Here is a 21521-nt window from a genome sequence, read left to right on the forward strand (position 1 = left end):
ATCCTAGCATCTGGATGATACCAATAATGAGCGAAGTGGGGTTGTGCCACCAAATAACATGTTTAGAAGTCTGGAACCCCAAATCCACCACGATCATAAGTGAGAGTCAACGTTTCCCAGTGGATGCGGAGGCGGCGGTCAGCCCTGATGATTTGCTTCAGTATGCCTTGCGGCGGTCCTTCATATTTCAGATCCTATCCTTTTCTCTTCCTTGCATCGATTGCTCTATTCCTGTCTTCTGTTAAATTCAAAAATGTCTTCTCATCCTCAGTTAAAGAACAATTATATTTGTTGCTATGAGCACAAGCCATTTCCAGTTTCGTTTTCTAAGGAAAGTGTGAACTGTATCGAATATCTTAGCATGAAAATTGCTATTCAAATAATTGAGCAAATCATAATTTGAGTAATAATATTGGAAATGTCCCTTTCCATAAAACATATGGCTATACGTAATACCATATGTAAGAGAAATATGGTGATAAGTAATTACCTCTGCTGCTGACGCCGGTAACTGCGTACTGACATAGCAGTCCTTTGTATCCATAGCGTCAACGTATTCACAATGCAAATTAAAATAGGCATTTCAAGAATAATCTCCTCTAGATGAATCTACATGTAAAGCTTTATAGTCTAGTGCTTGCAAACTATTATCTGTAGGACTCATGGTCTTAGGGGTAACAGTAGGCTTTAGCTCCGCTACTGTGGAAAATATAAATGAAGATAATCCTACAAGAGGAACAATTAATACTACAAAAATAGCAAACAACACTCCTACTGTTATATATCTTTGTATGTGCTATTAGTTTCTATGACGTCTCTAGATTCAGACAATTAAGTAAGGTTTTCAGGAAGTGAATTTCTCCTGTGCTCTTCTACTTATGCAGATGACAAAGTTCATAAATCATGTAATGAAGTTATTTACAAAGTCTTCATGAGTCTTCCTTAGCCCAACTCCATGTTCTTCTAAATGACACCCTTATTCTCCTTCAGCAGCCTCAGGCCTAGGTGATCTTCTCAATTCTTTTAATGAAGTTCAAGCAAAAGTCTCTAATAACACTCAATAAGTACAAAGTTTAATTCAGATATCAAGTGGATGATAACTCGGGTCAGTCTATTTAATGGAAGAACAATTTCAGAACACAGTCATCAAAGAATGCTGATTCACGGAGGTTCACCTGTAATCTCACGGTTGTCCTCCAAATCACAAACTCCCCTCTCATCGTTATTTCCTGTAAAGTGTGTCCATTCAGGGGATGAGTACCTTCGACATGGCACTCTAGCTCTTTTAGATATCCTGAGTAAGAGGTTGTTCACTTTCTTTGTCACTCAGGCCAGAATCCTCAGTATCATCCAGGAGAGTACTCAGTCCTCGTTCTGAGGCAATCTTAATCTCTCTCTTTCTTGACTTCTCGGCCAACGGTCCTCAATCCATCATGACACAGCACTAGGCCCTTTGTCAGGGTCTGAACCTGGCTCAGGTAGCGGTTAAGTCCAAGACTTCTCCACTGTCAGTTCATCAATACCTCCCTAAGGCACAGGATGTGCTGTCACAGACTCTTGCAGCGTCTCTGCACTCTGTGCACTCTCTTCTTGCAGTCTCTCAGTTGTGGGTTTGCTGCTCAGGAAGAAGTACTGTCGCATCATCAAGAGGACACTCCACTCTGGGCTGCATGAATCCAGTTGGAAAGACCTCCACACTTAACAGCAGTATTTGTCACTAGGATGACATGGTACAGTCCACACTATCTAGGCTCCAGACACGATTTTCGAGCATTTTGCGAACCAGTCACCTAGAGTGAGGTCATGGCACAACTCCAGAAATGGAGAAGCAGCAATAGCTTTAACCTGGCGGGACACAGAATGGTATCTATCTGCAAGTGTCACTAGTCACTTGTGACCTGGCCGCTAAGCTTAGGAATATATCACAAAATCTTTACACCAAATAAACACCTTTCACAAATGTTCTTTATATATTAGCAATGGCATGCTGCTCCTTGTCGGTCCACCTCCAACGGTACCAGTGCCTGCAATGGCAGCAGCGACTGTCTTAATTATTATCCCTTTTTTGAGTCAGTCGAAAAAGGCTCCGGCCGAAATGCGTCGTCTTAGTGCATAAATAAATATTTTATGCCGTCTGGAGGTGTGCCGCTGTTTTTCTTCTTGAAGTCTCAAGAATCATCCAAACGGATACTGTGTATATTTGATAAAGGCTTCTGCGAAGCCAAAACGTGTCTCCTTGATCTCGGGGTCGAAGGAGACCCAAGAAAATAAAGGTGCCATATTCCAGCAGCTTTCGTGTACGTGCCTTCTTCCCTGGGAGCAGGACTGTTTGTGGATTTACTGCTGAATGGTTGTTGAGCAGCAGGATAATCCGCCATTCAATCCTGCATGACGGGGAGGAGCTGGCAGTCCATGGGCGACGGAGTCGGAGAATTATCATATATTGGGGGAGTTACTTAACAAAGCCTACAAATGTGGACTGTTGGCGGCTTTCTGTGGGCAGGGTTAGCACACTGGGGTGTAATGGAGGAGAGAAAGAGGAAAGTACTTACTCGCAGGAATAGCCATGTCCTCTTTCTGTGACGATGTCGCTGCTCCAATGAGAAGCCTCTGTTAGGTATTTAAACAAACCCCGAGAATCTCCAATTAATTGACAGTCGAGCACAGCACAGGCATGGATAAAGGCATTCGCCGAAATGCGTCTGCCAGGTGCAAGATTGAAGACAATATGCTTTATTTGTGTGCTTTTGGTGGTAATTAAAGCCTGCTGCAAAAACAAACCAAGCTGTGCCAGACCTGTTTTTATGGAAGAAGCGGGAGTGGAGGTGAATATATATATCATTTTACATTTGTGTTCTGTACTATAAACATAGAAATTAACTAAAGAACATCAAACACATTGGCCTATTGAACAAATATACAGAATGGACCACATCAGCTAGTCCCTTGCAATAGTCAAGCATAATGTTCACAAGCACATTTGGTGGCACTGCACTGCAGGCAGACTCATTGCTCTCCCCATGATTATCTCTTGCTGGGAAAATCCAGTTTTTCTGTCAGGAACACTACAAAGCCTCATCAGCACAAGAGGCTAAGGGGCCTATTGGCATGGCGGGTAGATCGCCACCGCCCCACCGGCGGTGGCAATCTGCCCGCCAAATTGCACCACCGGACGGCCATTTACCCCCGCCCCATGGTGGGAGTACCGCGGCGGATGCCGCTTTTCCGCCCACAGAACAATTGTCACGATTGCCTGCCGGGCGGAAAAGGCCCATAATATGGCCATCCATATTCCGATGCGTGCGGTAGTATGCCTTTCCATGGCGGAGCTCCGCCATGGAATGAAATGCGGAGTTCACTTTGGGGGGCCTGTTGCGGACCCCCGGGGGTGTGGGGGGATGCACTTGGGGGGCACATCCCCCTACATTGGCATACCCAAGGTGGCAGGCACCGTGTGGTGCCTGTCACATGGTGCATGCCAATGCACAACATGCATATTCAACATTGTAGTGGGTGCTGCTTACAGCACCGCCCGCCACAATATTGAAAATGTGGGATGTGACTGCCAGGGTGGCGGTCGCATCCTAATTGCCATAGCGAGACCGCCACACCTCTGGCGGGCGGTCCCGTTTACTGGTACGGTGGCAGGCAGACAAAGTCTGCCCGCCATCGTAATAGGCCCCTTAGTGTCTGGCCACTTCAAAGATGTTAATGCACCCACTGGCCAATTTGACTTTCAGCATTGACCTGCTTCACAATGTAAGAAGCCTCTGACCGTTAATTGCAATGTAATCTCTGTTTCACTTGTAACGCTGCACACAACATGCAGGACCTCATTATTAAAGTGAATCCCTAAGTCTGACTCCTGTGAAGTCGGGAAACCAAATCCCATATCTTTACCCCTATACCATTATCTATATGCTACTAGGCCACAAACCCTATAAACTCCTAACCTTAGACCCAAAACCCTTAGTGTTCCCGCAACAATACCACATGTTACTCTTACTCTACCAAGCATGCTAATTTGTCAGGTGTTATGTCATGAATAAAACCCGATGAGATATCACTCTTGTACACCAGCCATTGTGTTAAACAGAGACAGAACAACATACTTCAAATAGATTAAACATGATTTTAAGTTTTCCAAATTATCTATAATAAAATATTTGAGAAAAGTTGTTTGTAAACCTTACATTTCTCCACCAAGCACAGAAGAATTGGGGAAACAAAAGTAAAAATAAAACCATTTTTAGTACAGTGGTAAACAATAAAATGCAATCAGTAGCCTAAAACCTTCTTCCTTGCTGATGTCTTCTTCAGTGGCAAGCGGTGATATTTAGAAATGGAGGGGCACTGGAGGAAAGTGAATGTTTTAATCTAGTGATAGGCACTGTTATGAATGCCTTTGGTCTCAATGCCAAATCACTCCATCATGGCTTGTTAATAGTGCTCTCATTTATAACATGCCATAATTGAGAGCTCTGAAGTTGATGCTGAAAGCAGTGATAAGCAGTGAGTTATCCACACGTCCTTTGTGTTCTCCTCTTCGGAAAGTCCCAGTGTGAGACCCAGAGCCTCAACCAATTCTCTTCTACCACTTCTGATGCTTCTCTCATGCTGCTCTTAAAAATTAAGCGGCATGAGAGAAGCGTTGGGATTGGTTGAAGCGGTCTGGCTTGATGCTCCTTATGGCAATTAGGACCTGTGCCTTCTCTCCATCCAGCTGTATAAGTGCAAATGCCAGGCTTGCCGTCGCAAGACAGCCGGCTAAAGTGACTTAAACAGGAGTGGGCACCACTCCTCTCCTGCTGTGTAGAGCAGCAATTGCCCCACCCCGCCATGACTCTTGACTCTGGATAAGAGCAGCAGTGAAATAAATTCATTTTATTGCTATTTTAGTTTTCATCTCTGGTGCTCTTGCAGCAGGGGGCGATGCCCCATCTCCCAAATAGAGAAACCGTCACTGGTCTTCTTCAGCAAAGCCTAACTGTGTTGCCCCTTTCGGTAAGGTATAAAAAAAGAAGCATTGGAAAAACCAATATGTAATGCTTTTGGATAAGGGAAATGTTAATAATATTTGGATAACTTTGTGTGTGCTACTCACAGCTGTGCAAGATAGAACATACGAAAATGAGGCAACATCTTGGGCTACAATAATATGGATATTGCAAGTTGTATCCCTTTTCTGTACAGAAAGCATTAGATATAGCCACAAAACAGAGTGTTACGAAAAGTATAAAGACTATAAAGTGTGCACGGTAACTGGTGAACTTAAAAGGCAAACACGAAAAATCTTTCATAATAAATACTTTTGACAAATGGCCAGTATTTTAAGTGCATTTTTAAGAAAGCCTGTATGCATATAAGTCTTTACTATGTAAACAAAAAAGCAATTGATTCAGCATGTTATCATGCAGCAACTTCAAACAATTGAATGCGCAAGATTGATTAGTTATTACCACTGTGTCCATATGGGAGGCTAAAGTATTCAAACAGCAAGCATGTTCTAAACATAAAGGCCACATATCCGCAGTTAAAATGTTATCATGTCAGCAAATTAAAAGCATCAAAAAATGCACCTTAGGTTTTAAGCTACGTGTTGCACCTGCAGTTTAATAAAGGTCTTCTTAATGGTCTCATTATCCACAAATTGGATAATGTAGTCATCCTTAAAATGCCCTAATCTAGATGGTCTGCCCATCACACATATGTTTAAGTGGGCAGTGCCCCGATACCATCTTGGCAAAGCTGCGCCATGTAGAAATGTAAAATAAATCAATAATACTGCACATCAGCCTGTGTCTCTCTATTACACACAACCAAGTTCCCCCTCCTACTCATTATTATTTGCCCTCATATTGCACATCTCTCTCCTCTGCCCTGTACATCAGTCAATACTAAGGCACCCACCCCTCGCTCCTCTTTGGTACATCACCTACTGCTCCGCTTTCGCACACTACCCTGCGTTTCCCTCATGCGCATCACCCTGATCTTCCCTGGTATAAATCGTCCAGTGGTTCCATGGTGCAAATCGTTATCTGCCCCCTAGGTCTACATCACCATGTGCTCCCCTGCTACACAGCACCTTATGCACCCTTGATGCAGATTGCCCTATGTTTCCCCTAATGCACCTCACCTTGTGCTCCCTTGTTGCACTTCACCCTGTGCTCACCTGCTGCACAACACATTGTATTGCCATACTGCATAGAATGATGCACCACTGTTGGCTGTGTGCACAAGTACTTATTTATGTATTTATTTTAAAGGTTTTATATAGCGCTGGCTAGACCCAGAGGTATCAGAACGCTTTACAGGAGTGCACGGAGGTACAGAATTGGTACATTTGGTCAAAAACATTTCCATACGAACCAATATAACATGGAAGGTAGATACATATGAGTGCTATTTACAAGAGTACAATGATAAGCTGATTGGGCAGAGGGTGCTTAGATTAGGGTGGGTGTGAGGAGGTGAAAAAGAGAAGATAAAGGAGGGAGATACGGAGAATGGGAGTTAGAGGAATAGGGGAGTGGGAGATCAGTGAGAGGCAGTGCTAGAGGCTAGATGTCATACTTAAAGCTAGGGGCAGGGAGGGTGGTTAGGGGAGGGGAAGTAGTAGCGTGAGGGAGGAGAGATAGAAGGGAGAAATGGGAGGGGAAAGTGTTGGAGGGCAAAAGAGGGGAGCCTGATGGGGTGAAGAGCGGGAGACGGTGTCTGAGGTAGGTATTATTGACCCCAATATTTGTTGAGGAGGAACAATTTGAGGTCTTTTTTGAAGTTGATGTAGGAAGGGTTACAGCGTATGTCTTTAGGCAGGGAGTTCCAGATGGAAGGAGCGTTTCCAGAGAAGGATCGAGCCTGTGTGCTTTTATTTTTTTAGCTGAGGGGGAATAAGTATGAGGGCGTTGGTACTCCTTGTTGGTCGGGTGCAGCCTGCTTTTTGGAGTTTGTCTCAGAGATAATGTGGGGAGTTTTGGTGAAGTGCTTTGTGTGTGATACATGCAATCTTATAGGTGATTCTGCCTTCGATGGGCAGCGACTTGAGTGTTTTAAGTGCGGGGGAGATGTGGTTAAACCGTTTGTAGTCAAAGATAAGTCTTGCAGCTAGGTTGCGCACAGATTTGAGAGGTGCAAGATGGACTTTACGTGTTCCAGGGAGGATAGCGTTACCATAGTCTATTCTAGACAGGACCAGCGATTGGACAACAGTTTTGAAGTCATCGGCCATAATGAAGGGTTTAATTTTTTTGAGATGGCAGAGAGTGAAGAGCGCTCCTTTGGCTGTGGTTTTTATGTGGGAGGTAAGAGCAAGGTTATAATCAATGGTAATGCCTAGGGATTTAACTGAATTGGAAGTGATGAGAGAGCAGTTGAGGGCATTAAGGTCAGATATCCAGTCTTGTATGGGGAGAGGGTTGTTTTTAGGGGCGAAGTGAATGATTTAAGTTTTTTAGGGTTGAGTTTAAGATGATTGTGGTGGATCCATGATTGGATCTTGGTCAGGGTGTCATTGAGGTGTAGGACATCAGAGTGGGATTAAATCTTATAGTAAAGTTGAGTGTCATCGGCATAGAGGTGGTAATTGATTCCTGCTAGTTTGAGAATGAGGGTGAGTGGTTCCATGAAGAGGTTGAAGAGCGTAGGAGAGAGAATGGATCCCTGGGGGACACCGAGGGAGACTGGAGTGGGGTTGGAAAGACAGTTCTCGATTTTGATTTGTTGGGTTCTGTGTTGGAGAAAGGAGGTGAACCATTTGAGGACAAGGCCATTGAGGCCAAAGCGGGCTTTGAGAGTGTTAAGTAAGGCAGAATGGTTAACAGTATCGAAAGCAGCAGAGAGCTCGAGGAGAATGAGTAGGCAAGACTCAACATTGTCAAGTGAGTGACCAATGTCATCCACTATATTGAGCATGGCAGATTCTGTGCTGCATCCTTTTCTGAAGCCGGATTGTAGTAAGTCAAAGAGGTCGAACTTGTAGATGTGATTATCCAGTTGGAGCAGGGCACACTTTTCAAGGGCTTTGGAGAGAAGAGGGAGGTTAGAGATAGGTCGGAGGTTATTCAAATCGTTGGGATTTGCATTGGGATTTTTGGGAATCGGTGTGATATGACCCAGTTGGAGGGAGTCAGGAACACATCCGGTGGTCAGGTATGAGTTTATAATGGTCGTCCAGAGAGGGGCAATGATATCTTTAAGGTCTAGGACAAGGTTAGAGGGCATAAGGTCTTTGGTGTGAGAGGATGGTTTCAGCTTAGAGATGATGGTATAGACTTCATGTTCCGAAACAGGGTGAAAATTATGCCAGGAGGCATTGTTTTTTTGTTGCTGGGGGAGAACAGGGTTGGATTCAGGTGAGAAGGTAACAGATGAGAGATGGGAGAGGACCTGGAGAGGATTAGATGAGGATGGAGGTTCAGGAGAAATGTCATAGGAAAGAGGTGGGTTGGGGGAGGAGGAATTTAAGAGGAAGAATTGATCAATTTTGGTGACTTTATCAGAGAAGTTTGCAATTACTTTGCATTTCTCGTTAGTGGCTATTAGCTAAAGGGGGCAGAGGAAGTTTGTTTTTGACAATGCTGAATAGTTCTCTAGGTCTATTTTTGGCACTATCAAGTTGTGTGCGGAAAAAGGAGGCCTTTTCATTGAGGATGTTTTTTTTGTAGTTGGACCTAGCGGATCGGAGGAGGGCTAGCTGGGAGGGGGACGAGTGTTGCCTCCAGGTTCTTTCGGCCTGCCTAAGGGAGCGTCTTTCATTGTTAAAATCAGAGTTGAACCAGGATTTGGAAGGTATGTTTCTTTGGGTTTTTAGTTTGAGAGGTGCCACTTGGTCTAGGACCTCAGTAACTGATTTATTATAGTGCTCAGTGAGGGTGTTAGCATTTTGGGAGAGGGGAGTTAGCAGGAATTGGGCTTTGAGTTTTGTTTCTAGCTCGCCGGGGGGGATAAGATAGAGGTTTCTGGTCAATTTCTTGTGTTTGATGTTTTTGGCTTGGAGGGGAGGGGCTGTAGTGGTGATTGTGAAGAGGATGAGGTGATGGTCAGACCAATCAATGGGGATGATGTTGGAGAGGGAGGCCAAATCATTATTAGTGATGATGGCATCAAGAGTAGCCCCCTTTGTGTGAGTTGGGGAGTGACAAATTTGTTTAAGGTCACTGATCTCTAGAATATCCGTGAGGAGATTAACAGCAGGGTCTTTGATATCATTCCAGTAGGGGTTGAAGTCTCCAAGGAAGAGATTTTTAGAGTTAGAAAGTGAGGATTGGGTGAGGAGGTTGGAAAGTTCCTCAGCGAAGGGAAGGTTTTTGCCAGGAGGGCGGTAGATGTTGTGTAGGCAAATCGGTGGGGCACCCTGAATTTTAAGTTCAGCTCCGAGGTATTCAAACGTGGCATGGTCAGAGTTCTTGACAAGCGAGAGTTGAAGTTCGTTTTTAAAACTGATAGCTAAACCACGTCCAATTTTATCTAGTCTATCTTTTCTAAGTATGGAGTAACGGGAGGAATAGTAGGTCAAGGATAGATGTAGAGTGGGCCTTGAGCCGATGTTCCGTGAGAAAGGCAATATCAATGTCTTCGCAGAGAATGGTTTCAGCTATTCAAGTCACATGCCTGACAGCTGAGTGGCAATGGACCAGCATGCATGTGAGGAGTTTTGGGTTGATTATGGGGGGGGGGAGGATGTTTGGATAATGATAAGTTGTGTTGGGAGCCTGGGGGAGACGGGGAGGAAGGGATTCTGCTCGTCCCCAAGATCACGGGAATGGTAGAGTGGGGGTTGGGCGGGTCGATTGGCTATTTAGGCAGGTAGGAGTTACAAAGGTCGAGGAGGTCAGAGGGGGAGAGAAGGCTCGGGGCACGGTGAGGTCGATGGGGACAGTTACAGCGGGGGAAGGTTCTCCACTGTAGAGGGTTGGAATTGTTTTCTGCATCAGGGTTTGGGAAAATCGCACCGTTAAGGCGTATTTCAGAGGAGAGGGATTTAAAATCTTTCCTGAGTTGAGAGAGTTCAGATGATAAGGAAATAACTTTCTTGAGCTGACAGAGTTCAGGCGACAAGGTCAGAAGATAGCTTTGGATGTTAGCTAGGGTCTCTGCTAAATTGGGATCAGAGTTATTCGGGTAGAGCAGTCTGTGGAGTGTTAGGGTTGGGAGCTCAGGCGGGTGGTGGAGAGGCGTTCTCAGGTTGGTGGATGGAGGGAGGTCCGTGTATTCGGAGAAGGAGTGCATAGAGTCATAATAGGTGTCCTGAGATGGTAAGGAGTCTTGAGGGGGGAGAGATGAAATAACACCTTGGCTAAGAGCATCTTGGTTAAGGGGGGAAGGCATTTAGGAGAAGGTGAATGAGTTACAGGCAGTCGAATAATAGGAAGGAGGAGGGTGCTGGAAGGGGGAAGTGAGGGAGGGGGTGTGTCTCGTGGTGGGTGGGGAGAAGTCATAAGAGAGAGAAAGGGTTTGGGAAACTGGGCATGCTGTTGAGGTGTTCGGATGAGGGGGGATTGCTAGCGCAGGGGGGTAAACTTGTTTGTTGTTGAGTTCCATTGGTGACATTATTTGTACTATTCTATATGTTCGTTCGTCTGTGTGCATGGATGTCTGTTTGCCAACGTGCTGCATGGATGCTTGTGTATATGTGTGTCTGCACATGCATGGGTAGATTTGATAGCTGGTGTGCTTGTCTGCATGTATAGGTACTCTGTTTATGGGAGCCAATATGTTGCGCTCTTTAATGTGCACATTCTTTGTAAAGATCAAACTTTCTGAATGTGAAAACTTCCCTAAGCACCCTGATGACAACAAGCATGTTATTTAACTGAAAAAGCATATGCATTAATAAAATGGTTGAAACAAGGTATTTTATTACTGTAATACTGTGCATGTTTTTCTTTTTTTTTGTTTACATATATGCTTTCCTCTTCCTCTTTGGAGAATTCTCCTCTCCATCTCCCCATCCCTTACTTGGTGGATTCCCTTACTGCTTCCCCATTCAAGAATTCCTTTACTACCTGGCCTTGCACAGTGCGTGATTCCCGCTTCCACGAGTGGGATAATGGACCTCCTTCTTTCTCTGGCTGGGAAGTTAAACTTGAGATGTGTGAAATTTGCAATTTTTTGTTAACATTTCCTGAAAATCCATGAAAACTTTGAATAATGTGCTTCTTTAGTAGTGACGATGATTTTGTGGGTTCTTACATGAACATGTGCTTTGTATAAAAAGTCTCAAAAGTTAATCAAAACAGACATTTATGCAGGGGTGGTTTCTCCATTAGGGCTGTGGGACTGCGCCCCTCTGAAATTCCTACACATTTACATAACAACATATTATATACATCGATTTTATTAGACATACGATTGTATCGCTAAGTAAATCGATGTATTTAAGTCTGGGCTGGGCTGTCCGTTTCAGGCTGCCTGCCCGCCCCGCTCTGAAGCAGGAGACAGAAGCCAGGCAATATATCAATTTTCAAAACTGTGATGCAGGACGCAGGGCTTTCTGTTTAAAAGCCCTTCATTTCCGTTGGGTCTATGGTAGCATGCACTCTATGGGCCAGTGATGCAATTAGCATCATGGTTTTTGGTGTCGGAGACTTTATCCCTGCGTGACTTTAGACGTCTGTCATTCAAAGGCGTAGATCCCACCCTTTTGTCATATGTGAGAATGGATGCAAGCATGTCTGATCCGGTGCCTTGTTCTTGGTAATGGTAAGTTCTTACAAGCTAAAGTTGTATTATGCATATTGTGCTGAGACCCCTCATCACGCTAACCTCCCCCACTGTGACAACCCAGGTACTAACTGCACATTGCTGGCCCTGTTAGAAGTGGAGCTGCAGCATTTGTTCTGCTGCGGAATTGATCCAAATAATAAGCAGGGTTTGTTCTTGTTCCCTTGCGAAGTTGATCTAAATATTTGAGTCAAGCAAGGCGAGAAACATTTGTTTACAGTGTACAGTTCTGGTATGTGTGACATTAAAACTGTCTGTGGCTTCATGCCCCTAAGTGAACACTGATGCCAAAAACATGGATTGACTTGCAAACAATGAATGTTGAGGCAATACATTTCAGTGATTTAGTTCTTCTCTTATTCCTCATACTTTACTTAATCTAGCATTTCCCAAGAGTTAGCTATTTTATAATGCTATTTATCTGTATTTTTTCTGTGCATACTTTGAGGCTTCAGCCATGCCAGGTGTTATTGAGGGGCTTTGATTGAGCGTGCAGGCGCTAAGGCTGAAGCCAAAGTGTGTGTCAGTGGGTTGGCCTCTCTATAGAGCACATAGAACAATGTTTATGTATTCCATTTGCAACTGAAATTCTGTGGATGTGTGTGAAGGGGGTATACAGATGTCAAAATATTTTCAAGGCAAATGTAAGAGAAAATATAGTGCCTAAATTTGAGGGAGTGCAGGGGCAGTGAAGTGACAGAAATGCAAGTAAGTGCATTCAGGGAAGAGTAAATAGGTGGTTTAAGATGTACAGATGGACAAGATATGCAGAGAAAAAGAGGATACATTTCTAATCTAAAGCACACATAACTGAAGGCCCTGAACTCCCTCCACAGACCTCAATGTTATTTAATTCACAGACTCACTATTTCAGAAGTGAAACATTTCCAATGTTAATTATTTATAACAAATCGTTGTTACTCATTTATTTTAAACAGCTAACACATTTTGACAAAGTCAATCGTAGTGAAAGGTTTTTCTTTTTTATTTTCTCCTCATTTTTCCACCATGGTTTCAAAGATGACAGGTACCACTGGACTCAGATACTGCCTCAGTATACTACTGGTAGGGCTTACGCGATCTTCCTTACCAACACCCTTCAGCATACAAGAGCCATTCAGGACCCATACATTAAATCCAATTATAACGTGGAAAGTGGTGCCATCATAGCTAGGGAGCCGACCCTGAGCCAAGCACGTACTGAGGGTGAAGACCACAGCAGCTTAATCATTGGACCGGGGAAAAAAAAAACCTGGTTAGTTAATTCCATTTAAGCATGTGCCAAAAAACCCTTTTATTCCAGTTCCCGGATCTGACCAAGTCAAGTTTGGATATTTGTAGAACTGAGGCGCTCCAATCTGAAAGTGTAGGTGGATGGTGATCCTTCCACTTTTTACATATTTCTCTCTTAGCCAATTAAATTGAGTAAAAGAGAAGATTTTCGCAGGGCTCCGCTCTTCATCCATTACACCCATGATTGCTAGAGGAAGATCAATCGAGATTTGCAGGCCCAGAGATGATGTAAGTACTTTACTAATGGCGTCCCAAAAAGCACTGATAGAGGGGCATTCAAAGAACATATGGGCATCATTGGCATTTACTAAGCCGCATCTGGCACATGCCACAGAGGAACTTTTAACAAATTTTGCCAACCTATTTGGAGAATAGTATGCTCTGTGAAGGGTGTACAGATGATTTCTGTGCAACCATGCGGGCTTCACAATATCCCACAGTACTTTGAATGAGATGGACCATACATCTACCAGATTGCCACAGACTAAAGAGGGGCCCCACCACAACACGGGTAGTTGGAATTCCCCTTCAGACTCCTCTAGTATCAGATTACACCACAGCGATACTTCTTTCTTGCCTGGTGGTTTGTCCAAAAGTAAAATTTCCAGTTGGTTGCCACCCCCAACTGGAGCTCCCCTTCGACCTGAGGCCTGCATAGAATAGGACTGTGCCCAACTGGTTATCTGGATGTACTTAAATTTAGAGCAATTAGATCCTATTTTGTCTTTTAGGGTTTCCCAAGGTAATAAGTTACCCTCCACAAAGATGTCACCCCATGTCTCAAGCCCACCATCTCGCAAGGGTGCAGCTAGACTATCTTCCAGCCAACCAGGATTCCCAGGGGAACCCCATAATGGGGCTCTACTAGAAAAATATCCAAGATTATTTAGATTCCTCTCCTTACACCATACTCTTGCCATCCCCTGTAGAACCTTCAATTTGATTTTTTTTTTTAAACTTCGGGTCTCTAAATTTAACTAGAAAACCTGACTGTGTTGCTGCTTCCCCCCTAAGCATGGCTAAAAACATGCAGCCAACCCCTTGACCTGTCGGCATCTTTAATAACATTCGAGCATGGCTCAGTTGGAATGCCCACCCATATATTTGCAAATCAGAGGCAGCCAACCCCCCCTTTTCTCTCCTGCGCCTAAGCTTTTTCCAGGCAATCCTTGGGATATGTTTTGCCCAAATGAAAGATGTTATACCTCCCTGTAACTTAGAAATACCTACAAAATCAAAAAAAGAGGAATGGTATTAAAAAGAAAAGATACCTTCGGTAAAATAGTCATTTTAACCAAATTAACCCGGCCCAGCAGGGATAGTGGAAGATGCGACCAGGACTGCATGAGTGAATGGCATTCCCTAGCAATGGCTGAAAAATTGTTTGTAGCTAATTTGTTTATATCTTTGATAATGTTTAGACCCAAATATCTCAGACTAGATGAAAGTTGAAACCCCATCTCGCAACCTCCATCATTCCAGACCATTACCTCGGTCTTTGAGGCATTTACTTCGTAACCAGATATTTCCCCAAACTCTAAGGCCAGTTTAATGGCTGCTGGAAAAGCTGAACGTATATCTGTGGAGAATATCAAAATATCATCAGCATATAGTGCTACTTTCCTTTCCCACCCCTCAAAACTAAATGGTTTAATAGATTCCTCTCCCCTCAACAACTGGGCAAAGGGCTCTATATAGAGGTCAAACAGAAGGGGGGAAAGAGGGCAGCCCTGGCGTGTCCCGCTTGTGATGGGAAGGGGTCAGCTAGTTCACCATTCACTAACACCCTGGCTGATGGATTTGAGTATAGAAGACTGATGGCTCGGCAAAAGCTATCTCCAATATTAAACTTAGCCAAGACCCTCGACAGGTATGAGGCCACCCTGTTGAAGGCCTTGGTAGCGTCAAGCGTCAGAACTGCCAATGGAAGGGAATGTATTGTCGCCATATCTATGGCTCCTATCAAATCATAGGTCAGTTCATACAATTGCCGATCTTTCACAAATCCTTTCTGGTCCCGATGCAAGATGTCTGGTGCCACTATACTCAGTCTCTTTGCTAGAACTGTGGAAAAGATCTTATAATCCACGTTCAAAATGGATATAGGCCTATAAGACCCACAGGAGGTTGCAGACTTCCCTGGTTTTAAGATTAGTGTAATGGAAGCACTGTCCCAGGACACAGGGGGGGGGGTATTCCATCCTGCAATATCTGGTTAAATAATATTGTAAGAAAAGGGACAATTACTTGTTCCAGGACCCTGTATATTTCACTTGGTAGACCATCTGAGTCGGCTGCTTTCCCTTTCTTGCCATGTAGAATAGCAGCTCTAACCTCCTCATCTATGATGGTTTTATCCAGGGAAGCCCGTTGCTCCTCAGATAGTTTTGGAAGAGGTATCTTTCTTAACCAACTCTCCATTTTTTCTTTGTCCAAGGTTTTATCTTCCTATAGATTGACTGGAAGAAATCCCCAAAGGTTCTCCTAATATCAGAATCTGTTGTATAAGATATATTCTCTTGGACCACTGAGTTGATGTTATTGCGGACCAGGTCCGTCTTTGCCTTCCAGGCCAAAAGGTTTCCAGCTCCCTCCCCAAACTCAAAATGAGCAAACTTGCTGGCTTCCCATTTCTCTTGCAGACGTTGATTGAGCACTGAACCCAATTGGCCTTTTAAAGTTACAAGATTATTACTAAGTGTTTGTGTTGATATACCTGGAGGGGCTTGATCAATCTAATTTTGGGTTTTCAATATATCAGCCTCTATGCTAGCAGTGCCTCTTGTGAAGCGCGCACAATTCTGGCCGCCGCCCGCTTTCACAACGCGAGCGGCGAAAAACGGCAATTTACTGGTTGCCTGAGGCCTTACAAATGCCCTCAATCAGCCCGCAGCCTCTCTCTATTCAGAAAAGCCACAAATCAATTCCAAAAGCATGACGTGTGCTTTACACATCATGCTTTTGGACTTGCTGCATTTCTTTTCTAAATAGAGCGCAACTGGGTGCTGATTGTGGCCCATTGTAAAAATATTCCTGTTAATTGCAGCACATGACAGTGCTGCAATTAACAGCAAACTTTCACAACGGCCCGCAATGAGCACCCAGCCGTGGTCTATTTAGAAAAGAAATGCAGCAAGTGCAAAAGCATGACGTGTAAAGCACACGTCATGCTTTTAGAATTGATTCGTGGCTTTTCTGAATAGGGAGAGGCTGCGGGCTGATTGAGGGCATTTGTAAAGTATTCCTGTTAATCACAGCGACTAACGGGCGCTGTGATCCACTTGAGGGGGCAAGGCCCGGTTCACCGGCCTGGAGCATCGGGGAGAGAGGGGCTGAGGGCCCACCGTACCACTGCTGTGTTGAGGAGATACATGGAGCAGTAACGCTACAGCCCCCACACACATAAACACACCCTACGGCTGGACGGGCTCCAGCTGCAGCCCAAACCCCCTTCTGACTATCCACACCCTTCCAAACTCGGGGACACAGGAGCAGCCTCGTCACACCCACTGGAACAAGCAGGAACAACCCCGCCCCACGGTGCCACCTGCCGTCACCCCTGGGAACTGTTTGGATTGACACGCAAAACAAAGTGAAACAAGGCATGATGTGAAGGAATCTGCAGCCTGCCATCAGACATCGGCGAGCATCGACAAGCATATAAATATGAAAGCGCACGCAAGAGACTTCGAGGAGTTTACAGAGAAGGACAGCCATTGCACAAGATCTAGAAACAAACAGGTCCAGCAATATATCGAACAACATGTGTACAGGTGATGCCAGGCCTTTCCTCGCACTTTGGAACGTGGCGCTTCAGCAACCATGAAGAAGTTAAAGAGACTTCTGGGCAGTACCAATTTACAAACCAAGCATGCACAGACAGGAGTGCAACATTTTAATCTATGCTAGATGAACACTTCTGAGTACCCATGCTACAATTTTGTGTGCTGGAGGCTTTTCTCCTAAAGGGGATTGGGCATTCGGAAAGCCAGAATGACTCCGTTTTCTGCTGGAGCACACTAGAATGAAGCACGTTTTCACATCATGACCAGCCTAAAGCGGTCCCAGACTTATAGAGCAGTTGCTAGTGTGGCACATGCTATTGGTGCAGATGTATCTTCCAAAGCCCGCTCCAATGATTTTTATATGAGATATTTCAGGTCACAGAATGTCACTTTAGGGTCTTCAGCAATGTCTCCTGTTGGGCCGCCACTTAGAGAAAGTTCCCATCATACTTCTGCCACCCCCGGTGTTCCTAAAATAGGAGTGCGTGCCAGGATTGCTAACTGGCCACCTCGAAAGGATAAATAAGTAAATGCAAGCCTTAAGGCAGTCATGTACAGAAATTGCTTTGTCATCCCCATGAATGCTAAGAATCGCTCTGCCGTTAGACATGTTACCAAATTACACTGGCACAGAAGCTGTCCCTTCAAATTGAATTACTACCGGCAGTTTCCCTTTATGTCATATATTTTATTTGTACTGTATTGTTTTCTCTTGAAATGTATTTCATCTCTTGGTATCAGAGTACTTAAGGAACATGTTTTATATGTATTTGTAAAGACAGTATATCCCATTAACCAATTCTTGAGGCAAAGCTCATCGTACTCAAAGATAGCGGTATTTGTCATACTCCAAGTAATTCAGTAATTATTTTGAAAGAAGATGCAGCAGTTATTAATCAAAAATGTAACAAAAGTAGTCCAGTGTGAAACTTTATTGAAACCAGCCAAAATGTCTGAAGTTTTTTCATCTAACATTGTGCAAAATTTACTAAAGTTTTCAAAATGTCATATTATTCAAGTTTAGGTAAATTATGCATGCAAGGAGAAATCACTTGCGCTGTGCTCGCTGGTCTCTCACATAATTTTTTTATGCTAGATAAGCCCTCGAGTGAAAAAGTAATGAGAGATAACTGGGAGTATATTTATGAAGGGGTTTTGGGTCATGTTTGCACCACACAACATGGAGAAAAGAAATGCAGCAAGTTTTTATATAGTGCAAACTCAACCGAAAAAGTATTAGAGCGCTTTACATGATTTATTATTATATATTTTTTTGTTTGCATGGGGAGATTAATTGATTTGCCCAGAATCACATGATTTTGTTCTGACCTGAGACTAAAAACCCATCTCCAAAATCGACAGCTCGAGCATTAAGCCACAACCCCAACCACAAGAGCGGAAGCATTTTCATTATTATATACAACTTGATGCAAAAAACAACTACTGATAAAGCCAATATTCTTGGCCAGGGCTCGAGTCGGGGTACCACGCGGGTGGACGGCGTCCCCCCACTTATTTTACCGGGAGCTCGATAACTGGAGCAAATGGAGCCACACATTCACTCTTTGGCCTCTCTGGGGGCGAGATCAGAGCCCATTCAGAGCGCTGCTCACGCACTGGCTTCTCTGATGCAATCGCATTTAAGGGTGAGTGAGGGGAGGCAATAAGTCTGATGGTGCAAGCCACCTTTGGTGACATCACTTCCTGTTGTGACGTCAGCGTCCCCCCACTTCTTTTTTTAGGACTTGTGCCTTGGTCTTGGATTCTTGTAGGTGTAATGTTACAATGTTACTTGTATTATATATCTGGACGCAATGACAGCAGCAGCAAAGTATCAGTAGTGTGGCACACTATACGATGCACTCATTTTTAGCTTAATTGCTTTGAAGCCACACCCTTAATTGCATTGGTTACGCCCCTTTGAAATATCCCCGAGTATTTTCATCCCACTCAAAGCCCTGGTCTACAATCGCGGTCAGGTTCTTGGCGCACATAGCCTTGGCTGCAGCGCACAGAGACCTTACTCTGCCGCACACAGAGGAAAATAATTAGAGGGAACATTGGTCGTAAGACATCTTTGCTACTTTTAGTAGATCTGGACCAAAAGTAACCATTTTGTAAGCAGAAAATGAGGTTTTTCTTGTTGCTCGCCCCCCCTCCCCCCCCCCCCCCCCCCCCCCCCCCCCCCACGGGAAACCCTTGCCCTATCTATCCGGAACAAGTCCAGAAGATAGTGCTCCACCCCCACGGCTCCCCCAAAAAATTTAAGTGAGGACAATTACAAAAAATGTTAAGCGAGGACAATTGCAAAACAGAAAAGATTATATTTATTTCTTATTCTTTTTCATTTTCTCTATTTTTTCTTTATTTTTTCCCTCCCTTTTTTTGCCCCTTCTCCTTTTATATTTTTTTCTCCCGCTATTCCTAGTTCAACAAAATACCTCTTACCCCTTGTTTTTAAAAAAAATATATATATTTTTAACTTGCCTTCTGTTTTTATCAAATTCGAATACTCCCTAGTGAGAAGGAATATTAAAATAGAGGAGAAATAGTGAGAAAGAAAAACCCGGATACATCCTAAAGCGGCAATTACAATAGCCTCAGCCCAGAGAACCCCTAGCTCCTCCCTTTGATCCTATGGTTTGTAATAGCTCATCCGCCTCTTATACGGACCTGATATTAAACATTTTGTTATTGTGCATAATTCTCAGTGTGGCAGGAAACTTAAGTTGGGCAGAGGCGCCAGCATCTCTAAATGCCTCGAGACGCCTGCCAAGCTCCCACTGCTTCTCAAGGGTAGCCCTTGATAGATCTGACCTTATTTGAAAATGAAACCCTTTCCCTGCCAAGGTTTTTTGTTTCAGGGCTAGGTTGAGAATACTTTCTTTGAGAATGTAAGTGTGAAAGTTCACCAATATTTTCCGGGGCTTTTCTCTCTGAGGGTTTTTCCTAAAAGGGTCCCTATGAACGCGTTGGATGTCCTTGGACAGGTCTTCGGTAGAGACCGCCAAACTTAGTGATTCCCTTAAGAGAGAGACAATATTTTGTTTAATGTCAGAACTCTCACTTCCTTCTGGGACGTTCAAGATGCGGAGATTACTTCGCCTAGAATTATTCTCTAGCGTTTCCATCCTCTCGGCCGTAGTGAAAGGTTTTAGGTGTAGATCAGTTGTCATGTCATTTATCTGGATACAATTACATCTCAGAGAGAAACCAGTAAACCAAAATACTGGTTGGTTGGCACACTATGGAAATCACAGAAATGTATTTGACATGTTCCATTATAGAGAGACCCTACTTTTTATATCCCACTTAAAGACTTGTCTGCACATATTTCTATATGACAGATTGCAGCCAGCAGCTGTGGGTGCTTCCCGAAGCCGGGTGGTTAGATCATTTCTTTCTAAAGTTAATGCTGCATAAGACAGTGGGCAATCATACATTTTAAAGTGAAAAGTTGTCACACTGTACAATTTACCCGTTACAACAGCTGCTCAACATATTAATGCAGCAAGATATGGGGCAGTTTTTAATGCATTAATATTTCAAGACTATACTTCCCCACTGTTTTTTAAGACTAGCTTTATCGCTACATTCATTTGCTTTGAAATTTACCATTTGGCAATTTTTTTTCATATCTTTCTCTGGAGAGGGACCCACCCTGGATCCCAGGTTTGTCCATTAAACCTGTTCACGTCGCTCGCTGTATAAAACTCATGCCCAAAGTTTACGTCGCACCGCTTTCAAATGTCACCAGCTGCCACTGCGTTTGTGAATCCTCCATGTATAACTCTAGGAAGTGATATCAGTACTCAATTATGTAACTCTCCCACCATTGGAAGCTAATACCTAACAACTATATCCTTTTCTTATGTTTCAGGAGGGTGAAACGCCAGAAGACATTGCAAGGAGGCTGAAATTCTCCAAAGTGCTTCAGTTGCTGCGGAAGGCAGCTTAGGCCTAGAAATGCATTGGACCATTTGAACTGTTAGCGCAAGGCCTGACTTCGAAGAGCATCTCATGTACAGACTACAAGGGACTGCGCCAGATCCAACTCTGTGATCTCCACTTTCTTTTCATATATACAGACTACATTTTTCTCCAGGCGAAAACTGGACAGTGCCATAGTTCAAAAGAAACCTTAAACGTGTTAATAGATCATGTTATGAATGCACTAATATTAGCAGAATGCCAAAAATCACTTTTAAATGCAGAGTAAGACACACAAAACAAAACAATAATATAACGTTACTTGTATTGTGATTATTAATGTCTAAAAATCAAAATAAAATATATTTAATGTAGGTATAGATTCGAACATTACATTTACAGTATTTATTCGATGGGGAAAGATTTTACGTAATTGCTTGAGTAAGGTAACATGGCGGACAAGTTTATAGCAGGCCAGGCTCCGGGGGTACATGGCAGTATCATTTGTTGCACCACAGGATATTGTTTCTTTTTGGGGGGTGTAGCTTCTCACTATAAATTGTGCTTCACCCCATAAAAGAAGCGCACGCCTTGGTACCTACTCAAAGGGCGGTAATGACTTTGAATACAGTGCAGTATCTAATTGTGAGTAGAGAACAGTGAACTGCAATGCTGTGCTTAAGAGTTCTTCGGGATTCAAATATTTCCCAGTGGGGGCAAAACCAGCCTTTTTAGGGTCAAGCCGGCGAGAGCTTGTGCTAGGTCATGCGTCTCGCTTGCAAAACACTACTG

The 21521-nt window shown here is 43.8% G+C and overlaps 1 protein-coding gene across 1 annotated transcript in view; it reads left to right on the forward strand.

Annotated features, from left to right (window-relative positions):
- ANKRD22 (ankyrin repeat domain 22) overlaps window positions 1-21311 on the forward strand; it is a 294066-nt gene extending 272755 nt beyond the window's left edge. The window contains exon 6 of the mRNA XM_078641011.1: window positions 20680-21311. Coding sequence (XP_078497137.1) covers window positions 20680-20757 — 78 coding nt within the window. The 3' untranslated portion in view covers window positions 20758-21311. The remainder of the gene's footprint in view (window positions 1-20679) is intronic.
- Window positions 21312-21521: the final 210 nt, after the last annotated feature.

The sequence above is a fragment of the Lissotriton helveticus genome, chromosome 5_1, assembly GCF_964261635.1.
Source record: "Lissotriton helveticus chromosome 5_1, aLisHel1.1, whole genome shotgun sequence".
Classification (NCBI taxonomy): Eukaryota; Metazoa; Chordata; class Amphibia; order Caudata; family Salamandridae; genus Lissotriton; species Lissotriton helveticus.